This window comes from Micromys minutus, assembly GCF_963924665.1.
Source record: "Micromys minutus genome assembly, chromosome: 11".
Lineage (NCBI taxonomy): Eukaryota > Metazoa > Chordata > Mammalia > Rodentia > Muridae > Micromys > Micromys minutus.
Window position 1 is genome coordinate 23,867,855 of NC_137980.1, and position 24,231 is coordinate 23,892,085.

The window sequence follows — 24,231 nt, forward strand, 5'->3', positions numbered from 1 at the left end:
ACCAGTTCTGGGGGTCCAGGGCTCTCTTCCGGCCTCTGCACAGCAGACATGCACATGGTACATATAGAATAACAAACCTTTAAATTATGAATGATCACTGTGTGTGCATGATACGAGGTGGGGAACAGGGGGATGACCCTGTGAGCGTGGGTGTGGGTTCCCTCCTTCCAGCTCTGTACATCAAAGAAAGAGCTCATCTAAGGGAACCTTGCATGCCAAGTATCTTTCCTTGCTGAACCACCTCCAGTGCTCACCCCTGACATCTTACTACTTTCACCCAGTACATGTACTGAAGAGCTATATATTAGTGATAGTTCACTGAGAATCAGGATCTTGTTGATTACTGTGTCCTGTCGGTTCACTGGTGTGAACACCAGGCTAGAGACAAAGTCCTAGGCTGTGCTCATACTTCCATAACAGCCTCGCTTTAGTTCTAGTTTACAGGTGAGAAAAATGGTTTTGCCCTATTTGCCCCTCAGCTTCACGCTTGGGCATTACCCCCGATGGTCCTCTAACATGTCAATTGGATATAGAGTAGGTTCGAATGCCCTCCGCTTGCTTCTGTTTAGTCTGGAGCAAATGGTCTCACACCGTATAAGCTTTTCCTGAAAGATTGCTTGAGAGGCTCCCCTAGAGCATTGTTTCCATTTTGTTAGGAGTTGGAGGTGAGGTCATCAGCAGTCACGTTCATCCTGGTTCATCCTCTGAGTGTCTGCTGTTGTGGTGTGAGTGCTGAAGTAAAGGCTCCTTAGGTTTGAGGTCAGTCACCTTTCTGAACTGTAGGCTGTGCTGACTACTGAGTGTCTGTAAAATGGTGACTAATGCCATCTGCGTATACTTCCCTTCTACTCCAGATGACTGTAACCATATACCAGTTACTATAACCGTAATTCCTAAACCAAGTTATTGCCGTCAATCTTGTTTGATGCCCCACTGTAGAAATCTTGTAGTTGGACTCTAGGTGAGATTTCCCAGACATGGCGTCTCATCAGCCAGAGTGGAGAGGTGCTTCTCTTCTGTGCACAAGGTCCCCTCTGCGTCATCTGACTGGCTCCTCTGTGCTGGGAGTTCAGGGTCCAGCCTGCACTTCCCTGAGGAGTGCCCCCCCACACACATTTTAGAGGGCTGGTGTGATTGTTAAAGGAACATAGCCTTTAAACTGAAGCACTAAAAGACTACAGGGACCCTAATTTAATCACAGTCTCCTTTGAGATTCAATTTCCAAGGATAATGGTTTGTTACTTAAAACAATCAGCTTAAGACCCACTGAACTGAAGCCATTAGGAGCCATGTACTTGGTTAGACAGAAATGCACAACAGTATTTCATTTCTCTTCTTGCTTGAGCATCTTCAATGTGTGAGGAAGAAGTCATTCAAGGAAAAACTGGAAAGCTTAAGACAGAGCGCAGAAATCGGTGAAGACTAGTAACGCCTGAGAGGGGAAATGATAATTGGAAAGTCTCCAGGCATTATGAAAAACCCAGCTCTGCCTTCTCTGTGTGTGTCTGTTTGTATGTCAGCCTCTGTTTGTGTGTCTGTCAGTGTGTGTGTGTGTGTGTGTGTGTGTGTGTGTATGCATCTCTGTCACTGTGTGTTTTAGTCTGTGGCTGTCTCTGTACATCTGTGTGTGTATGTGTGTGTGTTGGTGGGTGTCTGTGTGTGTGCCTTGTATCTAGCTTTATCTCTCTGTGTGTGGATGTCTATGTATCTGTATGAGTGTCTTTGTGTGTATTTGTGGAGGGTGGAGTGTCTGTGTATATATGTGTGTGCCCATCTGCCTGAGTGCATGTGTATCTGTGTGTGTACATGTGTATGTGAAGGCCTGTATGTTTTTGTGTGTGTTTATGTGTGTCTCTGTATGTGTGTATGTGTGTGTGTATTTGTATGAGTGCCTTATGTCTGTGTGTGTGTGTGTAGGTGTGTCTGTGTATATGTGTCTCTGTGTGTGTGTGTGTTTCTGTGTATGCATGTGCCTGTGTGTGTCTTACGGTTTTTTGTAAGTGTGTGTCTGTCAGTTTGTCTGTGTTGGTTTTTTTTTTTTTTTTTTTAGTCTTGTTAAGGAGAACCAGCTGTCTGGAAGTGATATCTTAAGTACATTTTTAGAACATGGATTTTTAAAAATATTTAGAAGCCAAAGATTACACGTATATGTTTGTGGTTATTGCCCCCTTTCGGTCCAGTTTGTAGTTTAGGGCAGGATTCCCTCAGTAGACATGAGTTTTGTAAAAAGAAAGTAAACAGTGCCCTCTTCTGGTATAATGAGGTATGTTCAATCAAAGCTAAACGCGCGCTGTTTATTACAATAGTAATAAGTCTTAGGAATTTTAGTTATTTAAAAGTTACTTAGTAACATCATTAGATATTTTGATATACACCAGAAAAATTTTGCAGACATTTCTTAAGAGTGATTATAGTTTTATGAAGCCAACTGTTCTTTTCACACAAACATTTGGGAAGTTTGCCTTTGATTGGGATGGAAAGCCACAAGCTGTTCATTGTGACCATCCCTTTGATTCAGGATTAGCTTGAGGCTTTTGCTCACAGCAAGAAATTTGATTCTTATAGCTGAATACCACCAGACTAGCTGCTGCTTACTGGTTTACTAATAAGAGCCTTTACTAAGAAAATAAAAGGACCTTTCATACTGTATACTGTTCTGTATACTACAAGGGCAGGGGAACTTCAGAGATGCCCAGACAGTCTGTGCCTTTAAATCACCTATGTTCCACCAGAGTAGGTAGCCAGGCTGCAAACGATGCCCGACTTGGGGATAGAAGGGAAGAAGAGAGGAAGAATGCCTGCTCAGGGTGTGCAGAGGTCGGTCACATAGGAAGGGAAGTGTTGCAGAGATGGCTATCTTCAAATCTTGATTTTAGACAAGGAAGTGATGTTGGGATTCAGGAGTTGGAGTCAAGTCAGTTGAAGGAGGCACCTGTCAGTCCTGCCCCAGCTTGTCATGGCAGAATATGCTACACTAGGGGAGGCTCCCTCAGCTTGACAGTTTGGCAGCTGCCTTCCTCTGTGCTCGATGATCTGTCAGTCATTGCATAAAAGCCCCAAAAGGACAATGTGGAGCTGTGGCTTTGTCTCAAGTGGCTTGTGTGGAGGGAGGGAGGTGACCAGAGACCTTCAATGAGGACTGTAGGAGGGGCATCTGAGGAAGTCAGCCGTAAACCTGTTCTGCTAGTTCCAGTTCAGCTTGTCAGCCTAGCACAGGCTCTGGAAGCTGGCTGGGCCTGGGCTCCATGTTCCATGCCTGCAAAGAAAACCCCATGTTCCTTATAGAGGATTGCCTAGACCTTTCTTTGGAGCAAAAATGACGCCTCATACATATTAGAAAAATGCTTCACTATTGGTTAAGGTCTCTCTGTCTCTGTCTCTCTGTCTCTCTGTCTCTCTGTCTCTCTCTCTCTCTCTCTCTCTCTGTGTGTGTGTGTGTGTGTGTGTTCTGATTTTTAACTACTTAGGGTCCTTCCTTCCTTCCTTCTTCCTTCCTTTCTTCTTCCTTCCTTCAGTTTTTCAGTTAGAGTTTCACTGTGTAGCTCTGGCTGTCTGTACTGGAACTCACTCTGAATGCCCAGCCTCCTTTTCTTCCTACATAGACTTTCAGTACATTTTATTTTCATCTTTTGGTGGAGGGGCATTGGTCTGTATTTGAACTGTGGTCAGAGAGTATGTGGTCTGCATGGTTTAAATCTCTCTGTGGACTGTCCCTGCAGGAGGCTTCGCTCCACAGTGAGAAGCCTCAGGGCTTCCAGCACTTTTGCATCAGGTAGAAGTTGCCAGTGAGATGGCTAGCCATCTGCTGCTAAGCAGATGCCACTATGCAGATACTGCATTTCCTAAGAAGTCTCACAAAGGAAAGGCATTGAGCAGCACTGTGCCCTCATGGTCTCCCAGACATGCAGTACGGACTGGATTGCTCTACTCCACCTATGAAGGTAGAACTCCACATTTCTAGTTACAGCCAGAGCTAAAGGAGAAAGCTGGGCACAGTCAAAGGCTTGTCTCAAAACCTTTTGCTATCGGCAACTAAAGGCCTCTTCTTCAGGTAGTAGCACTTTGCTCTGCATGTGGGAGGTTTTTCAACCTTCCTCTGGACCATCCTTATCTTCACAGAAAACTGCACCAAGTGCTGTTAGTAGTGAGAGCAGGGGTCAGGAGCCTGGAGCATCTCAGTGTGTACAGGAGTGGTTGGGAGCCAGACTGCCTGGGTTGGGATCCTGGCTTAACTGATACTTGTGTTTCTGTGACAAACTGTCAAGAAATAGATGATTGCAGCACTTGGGCAGTGCTTGTCACACTGTGGACACCGGGAACTGCAATACCGCATCAGCAGTTCCAAAGCAATGCCAAGGTGTTCTCTTCCCAGACCTGCTCCGTTCCTCCTTTCATATGAATCGATGTCCACAGTCCTGATTAGTCATGTTTGAAGTCCAGTAGACTTCAAGGCACAAGAGTCATTCACATTCACATATATATACTTTTCCTTTCTGCAGATTAAAACAAAGCTTTTAAAATTTATGTTGAATATTTTTTTAAATATATTTATTATATATTAGTAATTATATATATTAGACTGTAGCTGTCTTCAGACACACCAGAAGAGAGCATCAGACCTCTTTGCAGATGATTGTTAGCCACCATGTGGTTGCTGGGATTTGAACTCAGGACCTCTGGAAAAGCAGTCCAGTGCTCTTAACCACTGAGCCATCTCTCCAGCCCTGAATATTTTTTTTCTTTTCCACAATTCTTGTTAGCTCTCTGTCAGGGTGGGTAACCATTCACCCCCCCCAAAAAAAACCAGCTTTGAGGAAGAAAAGTTCATGTGTCTCATGCCTGTCTAGATCCACAAGGCAGAATATGGTGGGGGCTGGAGCTTGTGGTAAAGGAGGCTCCACAGATGCCAGAAAGCAAAGACAGAGAAGGAAGGGCAGAGAACAGAGTATCCCTCACAGGCTCCACCCAGTGGCCCTGCCCCACAGCTCAGCTTTACTCTGACACTACCTCCCTGCAGCCACCAGCTGGAGACCAGGGCTTTCAGTGAATGAACCTTGCGGGGCATTCCAGCTGCAAACTCTAACATGAGCATGTGATGTGCATCTATTTTTTTTTTTAATCAGACAAGGTTTTTTTTCTATGTAGCCCTGGCTGTCCTGAAACTCACTATGTAGCCCAGGCTGGCTTCAAACTCACAGAGATCCTCCTGCCTCTGCCTCCAAAGTGCTGGGATTAAAGAGATGCCACCACTGCCCAGCGTGCTGTACATCTTTGGTCTTTTATACCATCTACAGATTTATCTCAAATTCTTTTACGTTTTTTTCAGTCCCTATTTCTTAGTTTTTTCAATGCAGTATCTTAGGTCTTCCTGTATTTTTACCCTTGTTTATCCTTTCTCCCACACTAACTTTTTTAGGTAGGTATGTGTGCCTGCTTCTCGGAATACCATGTGCATTCAGTAGAAGCCAGACAGGATGTCAGAGCCCCACAATTGGAGTTATTTATAGCCTGTGGGCCACCATGTGGGTCCTGGAGACTGAACCCAGGTCCTCTATAGGTACAGAAAGTACTCTTAACCACTGAGCCTTCTCTCCATTCCCCATAATGTGGCTTTTTATTTCTAGGTTTTTGTTCCTTTCCTTTCTAAGTTCCATTAGCTTATTCTACATTTCCTCTGTTGTTGCATTGTTTTTGATGCTCCGAAGTCTTACTTAAGGGATGTCAGTAAATCCCTTGAATTCATAGCACTCTTTCTCTTCTTCATCCCAGCAGTTTCTAGGATATTGCCTTTGATATTCGCTTTTCATATTTCTTTCATAAACAGTCAGGCAGTAAACCAAACTAGCAGTAAAGTTGGTGTGCATGTGCCTGTGTGCACTGTAGATGAGAGAGGAAACCTGTGGCTGACAGACAGGCTAGCTATCCTGTAGTTCTTCCCCTCCCAACTCCAGTCTACCCACTTCCTGCTTCCAACCAAGATAACAGCTTAAGAATTTTGCTATTGGGCCGGAGAGTTGGCTCAGCGGTTAAGAACACTGAGTTCAAATCCCAGCAACCACATGGTGGCTCACAGCCATTTGTAATGAGATCTGATGCCCTCTTCTGGTGTGTCTGAGGATAGCTACAGTGTACTTATATATAATAAATAAATAAATCTTAAAAGAGAGAGAGAGAGAGAGAGAGAGAGAGAGAGAGAGAGAGAGAGAGAGAGAGAGAGAGAGAGAGAGAGAATTTTGCTGTTCAGCCCCTCATTGATGAAGCCAAATGGAATTCTGGGACATTCCTACAGCTGTGTTCCTTAAACCTAGAATGACTAGGGTAAAGTTATTTTGTTATTTCAAACTTTTAAATTTAATTAAAGTTTAGAACCATTTTTTAAAAGTATAGTAATTTTCTTTTGGAAGGAGTAGAAACCATACTGTCTCAGACCATGTTAAGTAGGAAAAAAAATCTTTCAAAATTCTGTGTATACCCCAGAAGGAAGCTTCTCACAGTTAGTAAACAACAGAGTGTGGGTTCAAATCCAGGTCTGTCTAAATGCAAAGTCTGAGCTTCTTTCATCAAAGAATATCTTCTCTCTCTTTCCCTCCCCCCCCTTTGTGTGTGTGTGTGTTGTGTGTGTGTGTGTGTGTGTGTGTGTGTGTGTGTGTGAACTCGATCTGTAGACCAGCCTTAAACTCACAGAGATCCACCTGGCTCTGCCTCCCTAATGCTGGGATTAAAGGCATTGCCACCACCGCCTGGCTTGAGAATTCTCTCTTAAAGAAAGTAACTATCTCCACCTCACACCAGTCAGATTGGCCAAGATCCAAAACTCAGATGACAGCAGATGCTGGCGAGGTTGTGGAGAAAGAGGAACACTTCTCCACTGTTGGTGGGGTTGTAAACTGATACAACCACTCTGGAAATCAGTCTGGCGATTCCTCAGAAAACTGGACATAGTACTACCTGAACATCCAGCTATTCCACTTCTGGGCATATACCCCAGAGACACTCCAATATACAACAAAGATACATGTACCACAATGTTCATAGCAGCTCTATTTATAATAGCCAGAAGCTGGAAAGAACCCAGATGTCCTTCAGTAGATGAATGGGTACAAAAATTGTGGTACATTTACACAATGGAGTACTACTCAGCTATCAGAAGCAATGACTTAACAAATTCTTAAGAAAATGGTTGCATCTAGAGAATATCATCCTGAGTGAGATAACCCAGTCACAAAAGAACAGATATAATATGCAGTCACTGATAGTGGGATGCTAACCCCAGAGGCTCGCACTGCCCCAGAAACAACTCACAGACTGTGTGAATTTCAAGAAAAAAAGAAAACAAAACAAACAAAAAAGACATTATGCTCAATCCTTATATTTTTAAAACAAAGAACCAATTTATGTAATTCTGAGTATAACTATATATTTTCACTACCTATCTCTGTATCTTTAAATATATATTCATATATCACTTTGTATTGATTCCTACAGAATAAACCTTTATAACTGTAAAAAAATAAAGATTAAAAAATAATCTAAAAAAATAAAAAATAAAAAATAAATAAAGCTGAGATCCTGAGTGAAGAGCCCATGATGCAAAGGGGAAAGTGTCTTCCTTGAGCAAATGAAGACGCTTTTAGAATGGTTCGAAAATGCTGAGGAGGAATCTGTGTCTGAAGCTGAAGAAGGTGACTGAATTTTGAAACATCTTCAGTAAAGCAAACAGGAGTTGTAGATAAAACATCATGTCTCATGTGTCCTGGTTCTTACATCTTCCTGCCTCCCTATATCAAGCATGATAGAAGGGCTTTCATGGCTGTTTTTATTTTAACTGTTTTTATGGTTACTGGAAATGTTGGGTTTGGTTTCTGAAACCATGTGTAAGGAGCTGTAGAAGTCATAGAATTGAGTCTGATGTTGCATTGGTTTTCAGTTACCTCCTACCTACTGTATTTCTACTGTAATAATGAACAGTTCACTGTATTTCCTGGGCTTTCTATATAAACTGTTTTAAAGATGTAAAAAAAAAAATAAAGTAACTATCATTTACTCAGATCCTTCAGATCTTTCTCCTCATGAACATTTACTACCCTCTTATTTCCTGATTCTCAGTGTGACAAATATAAGACTGGAGTTATTGACGGACCTGCATGCAACAGCCTGTGTGTCACAGAAACACTGTACTTTGGAAAATGTCTGTCCACCAAGCCCAACAACCAGGTACAGATCTGACCATTGTCGTCATTATTAATTATTGGTTTTTGCTACAGTCTTATGTAAGTTGAACTGGTTTCTCTCTCTGTGGCTATAGCTTTTCTTAATCATTCTGTCTCCATCTTCTAAGAGTTGTGTTTATAGTATTGTACTTTACCTGGCTAGTAAATTCTAATTTTCCCTTAAACTAAAGCATTATTTAAAAATTCTTGAAGCTTGGTGTCTGGAGAGATGGCTCAGTGGTTAAGAGCACTGACTGCTCTTCCAGAGGTCCTGAGTTCAATTCCCAGCAACCACGTGCTGGCTCAGAACCATCTGTAATGGTGTGTCTGAAGACAGCTACAGTGTACTCATATACATTAAATAAATATTTTTTAAAAATTCTTGAAGCTGAGGAATGCTTGTATCAGGAGACTGAAGCGGAAGGATTTTGAGTTTGAAGCCAGCTTGATATAAATAGCAAATTTCAGGTAACCCTGGAGAGAGAGAGAGAGAGAGAGAGAGAGAGAGAGAGAGAGAGAGAGAGAGAGAGAGAGAGAGAGAGAGAGAGAGAGAGAGTATTTTGTCTTAAAAACAAAACACATCCTCTCAAATATACATAACTAAAAATTCTTGAATTAAACAGCTTTAGGAATGATATGTATTTCCATCTTGTAAGGGTTGATACATTCATTTAATAGTTATTTATTAAGCAAGGCATGTGGTACAGGCTTATAATTGGAGCATTTGGGAGACTGAGGCAGAGAATCATTGCAAATTTAGTGTCAGCCTGGACTACTCAGTGAGTTCAAGGTGATCCTGACCTACCTAGAAAGGCCCTGACTCAAATGAGACAAAACAAAGGTTTCTTAATCTTAGACACTAGCTGAGCATAAAGAGTGTTTGTTAAGAAAGCCATTCCCATCCCAAAGGGAGGAACGAGGTAGAGGAGGAAGAGACTGGCCATGGTCAACTCTCGGTCCTATTCAGATAAATTGTGACATGTGGGCCCCTGGGGGCTCCAGCAGGCCCAGCTCTACTTGCTAAGTCCCTCACACATTCCTTCACATCTATCCTCTGAGTCTCCATTGCAATGTTGACTTTACTCCAAGCTCATCACACCGTTTAGGGGCTGCTTGTGGGGAACTCAGCCTCACATAAAATGTAGTAAATATTGCATAATGTTAATTTGATAAGTACCTATTTAATGTCCATAATTTGCCAGCAGCCTGAACAGCTTAGGGAGACCCTAAATCTTAGCAGCACAAAAAGCATTGCACAAAGCACAAAATGTCCCTCTGAACTAGGGACCAGAGAAGTAGATCATAGTGGACCTTGCTTTTGGCTAGGATCCTTCCAGTTTCACTTTTTAGGTATGCATTATGTTCATCTTTTTTAAATTATTGATTTAATGTATCTGAGTACACTGTAGCTGTCTTCAGACCCTCCAGAAGAGGGTATCAGATCCCATTACAGATGGTTGTGAGCCACCATGTGGTTGCTGGGAATTGAACTCAGGACCTCTGGAAGAGCAGTCAGTGCTCTTAACCTGAGCATTTCTCCAGCCTTACGCTCATCTTCTAAAAGTCATTTAAGGAAAAATACTTTGGGCATATTTCAGATGTGCATTCAAAAATAAAGTCAGGAACTGAGTATGCTAGTGTATACCCAGGAGGTTAAGGCAAGACTGGAGTATGAAGCCTGGACTACACAGTGGTCTGACTTACAAAGGTAAAATAAAGTCACAGATCTGAGAGGTCCAGTGCTTGTTTACGTTTTGTAGAGGGCCTGAAAATGTCTGCTGTATGCTCTGTGCAGTCTCCTTTCATATGATGCATAACTTATCACTTTTCTTCACAAAGATGTATTTAGGAGTTTGGGATAATCTACCAGGTGTTGTGAAGTGTCAAATGGAACAAGCTCTTCATCTTGATTTTGGAACTGAACTAGAGCCAAGAAAAGAAATAGTGCTATTTGATAAACCAACCAAGGGAACTACTGTACAGAAATTCAAGGAAATGGTGTACAGTCTCTTTAAGGTGAGTGTATCTATCTAGTCCTACACCTCAGTATAAAGCTTCACCCTTCTAGAGCAACTGGCAGACCTCATATTGTTGACATTCTTTTACTCCCATCAGAGACTCTCTCTGGAAGAAATAATTCAGAGAAAGGGAAAAAATTGATGTTAAGCCATCATATTAATAGAATTGAGGGGTATTAGATTGCTGTACATTTAGACATTCAACTGATGCAGAGCCAGGTACGGTGACTTACTCCTGTAATCTCAGCTGCTTTGAAGACTGAGGCAGGAGAGTTGCCTCCAGTTTGAGACCAGATGGACTATATAGTGAGTTCCAGGCCAGCCTGGAGTACAGTGTGACACCATGTCCATAAATAAATCAATAAATCTGAAATCAAAATAGTGAAATAAAATTAGTATGCTCTATCTCCCTGGATTCCCATCCATTCCTCTCCTATGGGGAACAAACCAGGGCCAGACCACTAAACTCTATCCCTAGCTCTTTCTTAATTTTTAAACAAATCTATACATTTTTAAAGATTTATTTTATTTATGTGAGTACACTTTAGCTGTCTTCAGACACACCATAAGAGAGCATCGGATCCCATTACAGATGGTTGTGAACCACCATGTGGTTGCTGGGAATTTAACTCAGGAACTCTGGAAGAGCAGTCAATGCTCTTAATCGCTGAGCCATCTCCCCCCCCCCCCTTTTTTTTTTTTTTTGGTAACTGATTCTGAAGCAGACTAAATTGATCAGGCTGGCTTTGAATTGGTATCCTCCTGCCTCAGCCTTCTGAGTAGCCAGGATTAATTACAGGTGTGCACCATTACACTGGACTGGAAAGTATTTAGATCTTAAGAAAGCCATTGTGGTGCACACATACAATCTCAGACTTGGAAGGCAGAAGCAAGAGAACCAGGAATTTAGAGTTTCTGTGGGCTACATTTGACCATCTCAAAAGGAGGAAAACATCATGGCTCATAACCATCTGTAATGGGATCTGATGTGTCTGAAGACAGCGACAGTGTACTCATATATAAATAATTCTTTTAAAAAAGAAAAAATGTAAACACACAAATATAAAAGTAGTATTGGAAATCATTTACTTTTTATTCTAGGGAGATGGCTCAGGGCAAATTCACTTACTACCAAATGCACTAAATAGAATTTAATCTCCAGAACCCACATGGTAGTAGGAGGGAATTGATTTTACAAGTTGTCTGCTGACATCCACCCAAAGGCATTGACAGTATACGTGTGCACAGACATATACTCACACCCCACCCATAGTTGTTATATTTTGGACCAGGAGTTAAATTCAGGACCCTCACACCTACAACTCTAGATTTACTTGCTAAGCTAAACAGACTGTCCTTGAATTTAGGATCCTAATTCTAGTTTTGTCTGTATTTAACTCAATTCTTGTCTTGACAGGCAAAGTTAGGTGACCAAGGAAATCTCTCAGAGTTGGTTAACCTCATCTTAACAGTGGCTGACGGGGACAGAGACGGCCAAGTGTCCCTAGGAGAGGCCAAGTCAGCATGGGCACTTCTTCAGTTGAATGAGTTTCTCCTGATGGTGATACTTCAAGATAAAGAGCACACCCCCAAACTAATGGGATTCTGTGGTGATCTCTACGTGATGGAAAGTGTTGAATATACCTCTTTGTATGGAATAAGTCTTCCATGGGTTATGGAACTTTTTATTCCATCTGGGTTCAGAAGGAGCATGGATCAGTTGTTCACACCATCATGGCCCAGAAAGGCCAAGATAGCCATAGGACTTCTAGAATTCGTAGAGGATGTTTTCCACGGCCCCTATGGAAACTTTCTCATGTGTGATACCAGTGCCAAAAACCTAGGATATAATGAGAAGTATGACCTGAAAATGGTGGATATGAGAAAAATTGTGCCAGAGACAAACCTGAAGGAACTTATTAAGGACCGCCACTGTGAGTCTGACTTGGACTGTGTCTACGGGACAGACTGTAGAACTAGCTGTGACCTGAGTACAATGAAGTGCACTTCAGAAGTAATACAACCAAACTTGGCAAAAGCCTGTCAGTTACTCAAAGACTACCTACTACATGGTGCTCCAAGTGAAATCCGGGAAGAATTAGAAAAGCAGCTTTATTCTTGTATTGCTCTCAAAGTCACAGCAAATCAAATGGAAATGGAACATTCTTTGATATTAAATAACCTAAAAACATTATTGTGGAAGAAGATTTCCTACACGAATGACTCTTAGTTCATTTGGACTATTGCCATTGAGAACCTACTTATGATTTTGAGCATTTAAAAGAATGGCTTCTGTCCCCTGGGCCTATGGAGTCATCATCTTAAATGCATGACAATAATGGCAGGTGTAGGGCCAAGAGGTGTCCAAAACTCATTCCTGCCCTTTAAAAAAAGTTCACAAGTATATTCACTGTTAACTATTTTGACTTAAAAAAAAAATTTAATGCTGTGAAAACCCTCATTCCATAAACAGTGAGTGTTCTGTAGATGTTAGCCAATCCCATTGCTGGACATTGTTTGCATTGAAGCTGCTGTTTAAACAAAGAAATTTATACATGAATTTACTAATGTTTTAGCATGGTAAAAGTTTGCACATTAACACAAATTAAGAATGTCACACAGGTAAATTCCAATGACTCATTTATTAAAAAGCTAATCTAATATAGCATGATTTACTGTATACTTACACATCTTAACTTCAGATGGAGTGAACTGTTGAATGGCTTTTAGCTTCAGCATATATTCTGCATGCTCAAGTTAACACGCAGTTACTACCCTGACTGAAATTCATTATTCTAAAGCTGGGGGTCTAGATAAGCAGTTAACTAGTTACCTGACTTGTGTGATGCCCTAGTGCTGGAGACACTGTAAGACAGAGGTAATAAAGATGTACACCACCCCAGCCAAGATAGAATAAGACTAGAATAAATCAGGAAGATAGTCCTTCCTCCTTGTGGGCATAAATATCACCTATTTCCCACATGAACATGATATGCAAGGTTTAACATTTGACCCTATGTAGTTTCAGATCTGGCATACACCATAAAAAAAAAGAAACATATCCATGAACTTTAGTTCTCAAACCTTTAAAGCTATGGGTTAGCACCAGTTGTTCACTTTCAAGACTGACCCTGAGGTGTTCTTCCCACTAATCACCTGGGTGTAATAAATGAATGTCCCGATGCTGCTACCAGATCTGAAAGACTACAAACCCAAGAAACACTTTGGAGCTTTGTAGGAGCCCGTGTAAGCTGGCTTTTCCTGGGGGGGGGAAAAAAAAAAAACTTGTTTTGTCAAGAGAAACAATAGAATCTCAGCCAGGTGTGATGACACTTGCCCTTAATCCCAGCAGAGGCAGGTCACGGTGCAACAAGAGAAAAGGTAAAATAAATTAAACTAGCTACACTTTTGTTTTTGTAACTTCACACTATTTCCTATAGTCTCACAATAACAGCTTAACACAGAAAAAGCTGCTTGATCAATATGTTTATTGTCTTTATGAAAAAATCTTCATAGAAAACTCTTAGCTTTCAGCAGCCCGTTCCTGAGCTCTAAGGAAGCTTGCCTTCTTCTGAGCAACCCGGTCTTTCTTCTGGGCAAGAGACATTTTGGGACGATTCCACCTACAAAACAAAGTAAGGAATAAGATGCCATCTCAGCTGAGCATGATGGTGCACACTATAAGCCTAGTGTCAGGTAGAGGCAGAAATGTTATGAATTCAGGCAGATCATGAATGCAGGCAAAGAAAGGATTCTCTATAGGTAACTAAAAAAAAAAAAAAAAAAAAACATGCAGGACTGTACTGGGACAGAATGGGCACCTCAGTAGCTTCTGAGGTCGGTACACTGCTATCACCACAGTTGCTCTAGCAAACCTGGTTCCCTTAGCTGCTGCCACATTACGCAGAGCTAGTGATCGAGTTTGCACAGAAATCTGACCAGCATGATGCAGGTTTCTTTCCTAGAGAATGGTAAACCACACACCTCTTCTTCTTTACTTCTCTCTTGGGCTTCTTCTCATAGACTGGATTCTCTCTGATAGCAGCATGAGCTTTCTTATACATCTCCTCCATCTGGAACAAAGCAAAGCAAACAGTATTTGCCTTCATTTCACGTGCCCTATTAGTAAGGTACAATACCACCTGCTTTCAGTTCTCAAAGACCTCAACTGAGCCAATGCTATCCCCTTAAATCCCAAAGTGGAGCCTACCCTTTCCTTACATCTCACTGTTTAGGATGAGGAACCTGCGTGCATTTCTAAGGAAGGTAGCCATGCCTGGAGTCTACAAGCCCATCATTTTTGTATACCACACAACACTCTATAGTCTACTTACTGCCTGTCGAGGGAGGGTGCATGCTCACGAAATATGAACTAGACAGGGACGAGGACACACTGATAACTGAGCGCATGAGGAGGGGGTGGGTACCCCACCAAACGGGGCAACAGCAATCTCTTTTATTATATATCCAAGATTTACAATCCCTCTTATGTGACAGGCGTTTTAAAGCAATTCCCAGCACTAGAGACATACTCTATGCTCTAATTTTATTATGTGGCAGCCAGTATGGTCTCTGAAAAAGCCCCCACCAATTGGTTAGATTTTGTTGCTGGAATCTTTGATTCTAAAGTTTGTCTTAAATAAAATTGAAGGCTGTAACCTATTAACTGCACCCCCTCAAAAGTACAGGTGCTCAAAAACAGGAATGCCAAGAGCTTGATTGATACCCAGCAAGCTCTTACTAAAAGTGACTGTAATGAACTTCCTAAAGTGATTCATTTCAGTATGGAGGAAGTGAAAAAGAAATATGCAGAAAGGTCTACTGAACTGCAGACCCAACTATTTTAATCCCCTCTCAACCCCTAAGACACATTCCCATGAAGTACAGATTTCCTCACTCTCAAGCCATTCATCAGTACCTCAGGAAGACTTAAATGTTCCTTCAACCCTTAGTCTGAAAACCGCAAAAGAACAACCCAGTTCTTTCCAACAGAGAAAGCTAGCCTCCATATGTAGACAAGGCCATGGAATGATTCACTCTGCTGAGAAACATCACATCTGCAGATTTCAGCACCTAAACAGAATACTCCAGAGGCTGAGCATAGATGCTTCACCCCATAGAAAACCCCAGATTTAATCTCCAGCACCATGAAATAAAATGCCTTAGCTGAAAAGCATGTTGTGAACATGTAATAAGCACATAAAGCCCAAAAACCTAAAATTCTAAGCAAGTATCACATGAGTAGGTCAGCACAAGACTGCAGAAAGACTGCCGTGAAGTTCAGTCTAAAGTAAAACCACTGTTCGTGGGTTTCTTTTAAAAGCTCAAACTGTGTTTAGTATAAGAGCACAGACCACAGGAAGTATTTCCACCCCATAATTTAGAAAGGAAACTTTACAGCCAATAAATTCCAGTATCAAACTCAATTACATCCCCACCCCTACTTTTGCAAACACCAGTACAGAGCCCAAGGATTTCAATAAATTCTAAAATGTATTTTTTTCATACCATCCAAAACCCAAAGTGCTAGTCACAGTGGAGTATGGTAACTCTACCATACTAAGTCAGGACTACCTTAAAGTCAAAGGTGGCCCTGGTTGAATATTAAGTCCCCAGACAAATCCAGAAGTGAGGCCTGGTCACCCACCCCACCCCTCACCCCCAAAGCTGGATAGTGGTGGCACACACCTTTAATCCCAACAGAAGCAGACAGATCTCTAATTTCCAAGGCCAGCCTGGTCTACAAAGTGAGCTCCAGTATATAGCTAGGGCTACACAGAGAAACCCTGTCTCACAAAGCAAAGTTACATCTCTTACAAAGCAGCCATTAAAATACTGTACTGGGACAGAATGGGCACCTCAGTAGCTTCTGAGGTCAGTACACTGCTATCACCAAAGTTGCTCTAGCAAACCTGGTTCCCTTAGCTGCTGCCACATAACGCAGAGCTAGTGATCGAGTTTGCACAGAAATCTGACCAGCATGAGGCAGCAGGCAATGCAAAAACCATTCCTACCACACCAAGATTTCAGATGCTAGAAGCCCATGTACATCAGCATCTAAAACATCCTTTCCCCACCTGACCAATACACCAACTTCACTCAAAAGTAGTAGCAGCTTAGCCTACCTGTATCTACCTACAAAGCCACATCCAACCTTCCACTTTGCAAAATGAAATAAACATATGTTAAGACTACAACCACTAAGATAAGCAGTTGTTTCTCCAAGTGAACAGCATGATCAGGTAAATTTTTACCATGTCTGGAGTTACGTTGTTCTTGATGTACTGAGAGAACTGTTTCTTATACGCATCTTCATCTTCCTCCATTAGGTAGCGCATGTAGTCTGCCACATTCTGACCCATGATGTGCTTCCGATGTACCTCTGCATGGAACTCCTTACTTTCAGAGTCATAACCAGGGAATCGTTTGGTACTGAAATGGGAAGTTCATGTTATCATAGACAAGCAACTACAACACTCCAGGAATTCTCCTCAGATGCTGCCATCAGTCCCGTCTTGAAACAGTGATCACATCACATGCAATCAAAGGACCAACTACTAACTGCTCAGTTAGTGTTGTATCATCATTAGCAGCTCATCTCCGAACTCATAAGAACCCCACATGCACACACATTAGCTTTCACCTTTCTAGAGCCCGCCCTGCCCTGGGTACTTCAGAACTCTGGCCCGAGCTCTAGCCATCCTGTCGGCCCCAAGCACCAGGGCTAGACCGCACCAGGGCTTTCTATTACAAGTTTCCCTACCCTTTGGCACAGGAGGCAGCTTAAAACTCATCCCTTAAATAGTTCTCAGTGGTAGCTAGAATGAGAATTTGTCTAAATAATCATCAATGAGGCTGTTCAAGGAGAAATTTATGAAAATTTAAGTCACTATGACATCTACAACAAAAATGCAGAGGAATTACAAATTAACTTAATCTCTAATATTTAGCAATCTTATTAATGACTGAAAGCTTACAAATCTGAGGCTTTGTAGAATCCACATTTTCCCCTAACCCAGTAAATAAACTTTGACTGGAAATCGCATGAGGCCAGGTGGTGGACCGCAAATTTAATCCCAGCACTCCACTGGAGACACAGGCTGGAAGATCTTAACTCCAAGTTCCAGACTGGTCTGGGCTAGACAGTGAGACCCTAAAACAGGTTCCTGTACAGTAGCTACATAGAACAGGCACTGAATGATTGCCAGTCAACAAGTGACCAGCAGGAAATAGTGGGGTCAAGATGATAATCTTAAATACCATTACCTGTGAGGAATAGACAAGCCTCCATCCACAGCTCCCTTCAGGGCCCCAAAAACTTTATTGCCAGTTGTAGTTCGGGCAAGACCTGCATCCAAATAGCAAGTGAAGGCTCCAGGCTGGCCGTCAATGCTCTCCACGTTGTATTCATCTCCTGTCACCTCCACCTGGCCTTCATAGAGCTTGTCCATGCCGAACCTGTTCAGAAGCTGTGGACACAAGTCAACACAAAACAGCCTCAGTACAGTCAGAACAATGCAACAGTCTGGCTCCTTCTACATTTCTTCAGTTTTATTTAGGTGCTTGGGTCTTTGCTCCCTACCTAGAGCCAGCTGGTCTACAGTGACCATAGCAACAAACAGGAAGACAAACTGCTTCCCAGACTGACAAAACCAAGTTCCCTGATGACTTTGCAAGCCACATTTTGAAGCCAAAAGCACCTTGCTGAGGACACTGCGTACATACCCTGCGGGCCAGCAGCAGGCCGGTGCAATAGGCTGCAGCATAGTTCGTCAGGCCGACTTTCACACCGTACTTGGGAAGTTCATGCGCATATGCTGCGCAGACGATCATATCCCCTTCTATGCGGGCATATGCAATCTGCAGCGAGAAAAACCAGGCCATCAATTAACTGCCTTCGACGCTTCATTACTTGTCACTCCCAAGCACCTTAACAAGGTGTGGGGAGGAGACAACTCATGAACATGGATTTGCATGGGCGTCAACTACAGTGGTTTAGGGGAAAGTATGGCTAAAATACACGTTAGAACTCAATACAATCAAAAAAGGGCACCTTTAATCCTAGCACTGGGGAGGCAGACAGGCAGCCTGGTCTACAGGAGACCAAGTCAACAAGAATATAAACCATTTAAAGTATATTTTGAGCTAAATTTAACCAAGTCTTAGATACTTCTTCCTTAATTATCAGAACATCAGAAAACCCCACCTTCATAGTCAACAAATATGCACAAAAAGCGTGTCTTCTGACCAGCAAATTTCAGCCAAGCACCATTTCTTAATTGTAAAGCTCTGAATACAGGAACTGCCAATTTTCAAAGGGCTTTCAAAGTGGAAGGTATTTATTTGTACATTTTAAGACCTATTTCAAACAAAATAGCTTGTCATGCTGGGAAGGTTTTCCAGCCTTTCCCCCAAATTCGATAATGGAAATTAAGCTAAGTCAGGATTTTCAAACCTGCCCCAACTGACATCTACCACTTTAATCTTTAAATCTACCGCGAGAAAATCATCTCTGCCAGTTACTGAAAGAGTTGTGAGGCCTGATCACACTGTCTAGAACATAACTCACCTGGCAGATAATATCCCTGTTTGTTACACGAACGATCATCCTGTATTTGGGTGTGTTGTACTTATTTTTGTCCTGGATCACCAATCTTTTTCGTGCATAGTAGTCAGTTTTACCCTCTGCAAGAAAAAAAAAATTTCATCAGGGAATGTTCCACTCCTAAGTTGATTCTTCAGAAACTAGAACAGGAAAAGCTGCTCATACCTCGCCGCCTTCTAAATCTCACTTGGTATCTTTTAAAGTAGGCCTTATTCTTGACAACTTTCACGAACCCCTTTAAAGGAAAAAAAAACAAAAAACAAAAACATCAGTGCTTTGCTAATTGTTTCATCCCATTATTTTTTTTTCCTTTTGAGACGGGATGTCACTATGTAGCCCAAGATGGCCCAGCATTGCTTAGTTCCTCATGCTGTAGCGACCCCCAACCATATATCTCATTGCTCTTGTTAACTGTTATTAATTTAATACAAATACCTGACAGGTGGGTTGTGAACCAAATTGAGAACTGCTGATACATCAGAAAACATAAAAACGGCTAGAGTAGGGCCGGACCCAAACCTCAGCCCTCTCCCTCCACAACTGCAGACTCCTTACGTTTGCAGGTACAAACCCATTTTTCCTACTGCTTTTAAACAATCTTTCACATCCTGTACCACTAATCCCTACGCCACCCCTCTGGGATGTGCTACGTACACCGCACCCAATCTGTGCCGACAACCGCGCACCTCACTTCCTCCCTGCCTAAACTGGGCTCTACAGGCAGAGTACGATCTGCAATTACTCCCCGCTAATGAAGAACTGCACCCCACCTCTCAGTGCGATTTCAGCAAAACACTGAAAACTGGCCATGAAGAGCCAAAGGCCGGCTCATCCCGAATGACACGCACTCCCTTCCCGGACGCAGCGGCGCCTCGACCTCCACTGACTGACACTCGCGGCTTCGGGGTTCCGCAGCACGGCCTTCGGATGACCCCGGAGAAGCCTGCGGCCCGCCACCCGCCTGGGAAGCCGCGTCCCGGGCACCCTCCGCCGCGGCCCCTCCCCCGGCTCGCAGCCGGCAGCCATTAGGCCACGCTGGAGCGGCGGCGGCAGAAGTCGGGAATCGAACGCCATCGGCCCCCCGGGCCGCACGAGCGAGCCCCGAATGGGCATCCGCGAGAGGAGAGGGCGCCCCTGTGCACGCGCTGGCCTGAGACCCAGATGCCCACTCACCATCCTGCGGAACAGAGACCCGCAACCGCGGCTCCACGCAGACCTGCAGAGTCGGCCGCGCTAGGGGGAAAAAGACCGGAGTCGCGTACGCATGCGCAGTATGTAGCACTGCCAGTACGCAAGCGACGTGGGAAAGAGAGTAGCTGGAGACCTCAAGGTGCGCAGCCTATCGCCCCCTGCCGGCCGGAGGATGAATGTCAGCTTTCTCCTTGTCTCCACACGCAGGCAGGATGGTCGAAGAGAAAAGGAAATGCAGCTTTTTTGTTAGGACATTTTAAAACACACGCGCGCGTACTCACACCACACATATAATCTTTTCTAGGCAGGAGAGGGTAAAATTAAGTAAATAAAATGAATTTGCCTATGCTGAAATCTCCATGACTTGACTCACTTCTGGAATGTATGTATATATAGATAGATAGATAGATATCTCGAAATTCCCAGCACACAGGGCCTCCAGGAAGCTCAGTCAGAGAGCCTCAAGCGTAAGTTAGAAGAGTCTCCTCCGCCTTAGCATAGCATCTTGGCATCTGCTTCAAGCAGTTTTCATTCTCCAGGACTTCACAGAATGCTGACCTCCAGTAAGTTCTTAGTTACCTGTTACATGATTATAAATAAATAAATAAATAAATAAATAAATAAATAAATAAATAGAGCAAAACAACCCACTGCACTCTCCTGATGCCTTATGCTTCCTTTGTCCCCGGGATTCCTGACATTATCAGTGCGCCCTCCCCCACCACCTCCATCTCTTAGCTGATTTAAGTCCCCTTTGTTGGGATTCTGTAAACCCCACCCCTCAGTTACCTGGCAGTAGCCAGGTATGTTCCGCCCCAGTGACCTGACACTATAAAGGGGCTGGTTGCCTCCTCCTCTCTTGCCTCTCTTGCCTCTCTAGGCCTCTTCTCCTCTTGCAGCTTGCTCTCCTACCTCTACTCCTCTTCCCCTTCCCTTCCCTCTCTCCCTCCACGTGCGGGGTGTACCTCTCACCCATTCACGTGATAATATGTCCTGTCCCCTTATTGGGAAGAAATCTTCTAGCTAAGTTGGGAGCCTCTATTTCCTTTGCTCCCCCCATTCGCCTGAACCCAAGCTTGCCAGCAATCCCTCTGCTCCTTCTAGCCGGTCAACCTAATAACACAAACATGTTTCCTTTACCAGGTTCTCAGGTAGACCCCCGAGTGGGTTGCTAAACATCATTCTTCTGTTGTCATGCAATTACTAGACCCCACCAGGACCCTTTTAAGGTGATTCTCGAGATGCCTACAGCTCTTTTTCCACACACAAGATCCATGGGATCCCAGGTGGGAGACTATCAACATTCAGAAAAAAGGTCTCAACTGATGTCATCCCACCCGGCCGTTTTAAAGACTGCTGGCTATGCATGCCCCCTAGAACAAACTCACAATTGCCACTTAGAGCCTCCCCAGTCATGTTGCCTAGTAACCTTACCTCACCCTTTATCAGCTGCCCTGACTCTGACGTTGCCATGACTCCACACCTTTCCTCTATCCCTCTTCATGGCATGGCAAACTGTTTTAAGACATCCGGGACACATTATAGTAATTTGCTCCAAACCTTATCAATCTTCTGTCTACTCCAATGATAGACACAAAAATTTCTAACCAAACTATTAATTAGTTCCTGTTACAGGATTACCAGCCACTGTCCATAGAGGAGCCTGATGTAATTGTTTGCCAGGTGGATCCTGATGGTGAGAGCCAGTTGCACCCCCTACAATGCCCCAAGACAGCAGGAAGTAGCCAATGAGACTCTAGCCACCCCTATTCCCCTTTCACCATCAGCTTCCCCCTCCCCCCTTTCTCCTTTTTACGATAAGAAAAGGGGAGGAGTGGCAGCATTAGGACTACTCCTGAAAACTTTTTCTCTCTTCCAAACCAAATGTACTTAATTTCTACCTATAATGTATACATATGTGTGTTCCAGCATCTTGTCAAGTCCAGGAGCTCATTACATCTAGAACAGCTCCAGAGAAGCAACCTACAGATGCTTCAGCCTTCTCTCACAGACACAGACGCTTCTACTGAACCTGTTCCTTCTGACTTATCCTCAAATGGTTCCACAGACCCTGGACAACAAGGAAACAGCCAACTCTAAGACTGGACAAACATCCCTACCCCACTTTTCTGGACTCTCTAGAAATGTCGCCCCAAACAAGCATGAAGCAGTCTAAGAGATCACAACAACCCTATTCCTGGTCCACCATCACCTCTAATTTTTCTTTTTTAATTAAGCCAAAACAGGAAAATGTTGGGATTCTGTAAACCCCACCCCTCAGTTACCTGGCAGTAGTCAGGTATGCTCCACCCCAGTGACCTGACACTATAAAAGGGGCTGCTTGCCCCCTCCTCTCTCTCTTGCTCTCTTGCCTCTCTAGGCCTCTTGGCCTCTTGCAGCCGCGTTCTCCCACCTGTACCCCTCCTCTTCCCCTTTTCCCCTCTCCCTCCACGTGCTCATGGCCGGCCTCTTCTCTACCTCTCTCTCTCTCTCTCTCTCTCTCTGCCTCCACCACCCTCTTAACTCTCCCATGACCTGAATAAACTCTATTCTGTACTATACCGTTGTGTGGCTGGTTCCTCCGGGGAAAGGGATTCCCAACATGGGCCCCCCAGAGGCAACTCCCTTGCCCCCGGGCCTCACCGCACCTCCATGGGCCATATGCCCCCCACTCTCTACATCCTTCCCCTAACATTGGTGCCGAAATCTGGGACATCATCTTTTCACAACATTGGTGCCCCGTGACTTTTCCTTTCATTGGTGCCCCCTCATCTTTTCCTTAACAACCTTCCTCAAAAGGTTTTCTTTAGGGCTGGTGTACTGTACTGCAGCCTCAACACTTAGAAGAGAGAGGAAGAAGGATCAGAAAGACTAACCTGGGCTACATAGTGAATTGGAAGCCAGCCTGGGCTGTATGATACCTGGGGGGGGGGGGGCGGGATAAAAGAACAGTTATTTAACTGAGAGTTTTATAAAGTCAATGAGAACGAAATTTAAAAATTGCTTTTCTGGGCTGAAGAGCCTCAGTGGTTAAGAGCACTGACTACTCTTCCAGAGATCCTGAATTCAATTTTCTGCAACAACATGGTGGCTCACAACCATCTGTAATAGGATCTGATGCCCTCTTCTAGTGTATCTGAAGATAGACTTATATATATATATAATATATATATAAGTCTATATATATATATATATATATATATATATATAAGTTTATATATATATATATATATATATATATATAAAAGACAGTACTCATATAAATAAAATAAAATCCTTTTTTAAAAAAGAAAAAAAATTGCTTCCCCAAATAAATTCTGTATACCCAATTATTTTTAGCAATAGCATTTTATGACTTAAAAAATATTTGTATTTTTATGGATAGCTCAGCAGGTAGAAGTGATTGTTACACAAACCTGATGCACTGAGGTCAGACCCCAAGAACCCTTATAGAAAGCCAGGCATGCGGTATGTACCTGTGAGTCCAGCACTCCTGTTGTGAGATTCCAGGTTGAGGCAGAATCCCCTCGAAGTGTGTGGGTCCGTTTGTAGTATGCAGCAGCAGCAACCAAGAGAAAATGCTCTAAGCTGGATCATGTAGACATTTGCTCAACTGAGGCTCCTTCCTCTCTGATGATTCAAATCTTGGGAGTTTTCCAGGGACCACATGGCAGCTCACAACTGTCCAAAACCCCAAGATCTGACACCCTCACACAGACTCCCATGCAGGCAGAATATACTGATATACATAAAGTAAAAATAAAGAATTATTTTTAAAGAGTGTGTTCAGTTCATGTACTGGCTGGTTTTCTGTTTCAACTTGACACAAGTTAGAGTCATCAGAGAAGAGGTCATTTTCTGGATAGGGGAGGGCCCAGATCATGGTGAGTGGTGGTCCTGGGTTCTATAAGAAAGCAGCAGAGCAAGCCAGTGAGCAGCACCTCTCCAAGGCCTCTGCATCAGCTCCTGTCTCTAGGTTCCTGTCCTGACTTCCTTTGTAAAAGTGTAAGCTTGTAAGCTGAATAAACTCTTTCCTCTCCAACCTGCCTTTTGGTCATGATGTGTCAACACAGCAATAGAAACCCTGACTTGGACTACTATCATGCCTCCCCCCATGGGTTCTGATCATAATTATTTTATTTAGGAAGAAAAATAATGTTTTTGTTACAGGAAATACAAATTTCAAGTTCTTAAAAATCCAATACAG

The 24,231-nt window shown here is 43.2% G+C and overlaps 2 protein-coding genes across 2 annotated transcripts in view; one reads left to right on the forward strand and one right to left on the reverse strand.

Annotated features, from left to right (window-relative positions):
* DIPK1A (divergent protein kinase domain 1A) overlaps positions 1-12,477 on the forward strand; it is a 69,898-nt gene extending 57,421 nt beyond the window's left edge. The window contains exons 3-5 of the mRNA XM_080925146.1: positions 8,107-8,214; positions 10,050-10,226; positions 11,646-12,477. Of these exons, the coding sequence (XP_080781272.1) occupies positions 8,107-8,214; positions 10,050-10,226; positions 11,646-12,458 (1,098 nt within the window). The 3' untranslated portion in view covers positions 12,459-12,477. The remainder of the gene's footprint in view (positions 1-8,106; positions 8,215-10,049; positions 10,227-11,645) is intronic.
* Positions 12,478-13,602: 1,125 nt separating this feature from the next.
* RPL5 (ribosomal protein L5) lies at positions 13,603-20,082 on the reverse strand. Its single transcript, XM_080925150.1, has 8 exons — positions 20,007-20,082; positions 18,999-19,068; positions 18,798-18,913; positions 17,954-18,088; positions 17,495-17,697; positions 16,483-16,660; positions 14,213-14,301; positions 13,603-13,851 (listed from the first exon to the last, which is right to left on the reverse strand). The coding sequence occupies exons 1-8, from the start codon at positions 20,007-20,009 to the stop codon at positions 13,752-13,754; spliced, it is 894 nt and encodes a 297-aa protein (XP_080781276.1). The 5' UTR covers positions 20,010-20,082; the 3' UTR covers positions 13,603-13,751.
* Positions 20,083-24,231: the final 4,149 nt, after the last annotated feature.

Bases quoted from the DNA above. Each gene is read 5' to 3' on its own strand.
- RPL5 (XM_080925150.1), bottom strand. The intron at 18,914-18,998 runs GTATGAGCAGCT...TTTTTCTTGCAG, and splicing joins GAGATTTAGAAGGCGGCGAG to AGGGTAAAACTGACTACTAT. The intron at 16,661-17,494 runs GTAATGGTATTT...TTCCCATTTCAG, and splicing joins GGCTTGTCTATTCCTCACAG to TACCAAACGATTCCCTGGTT.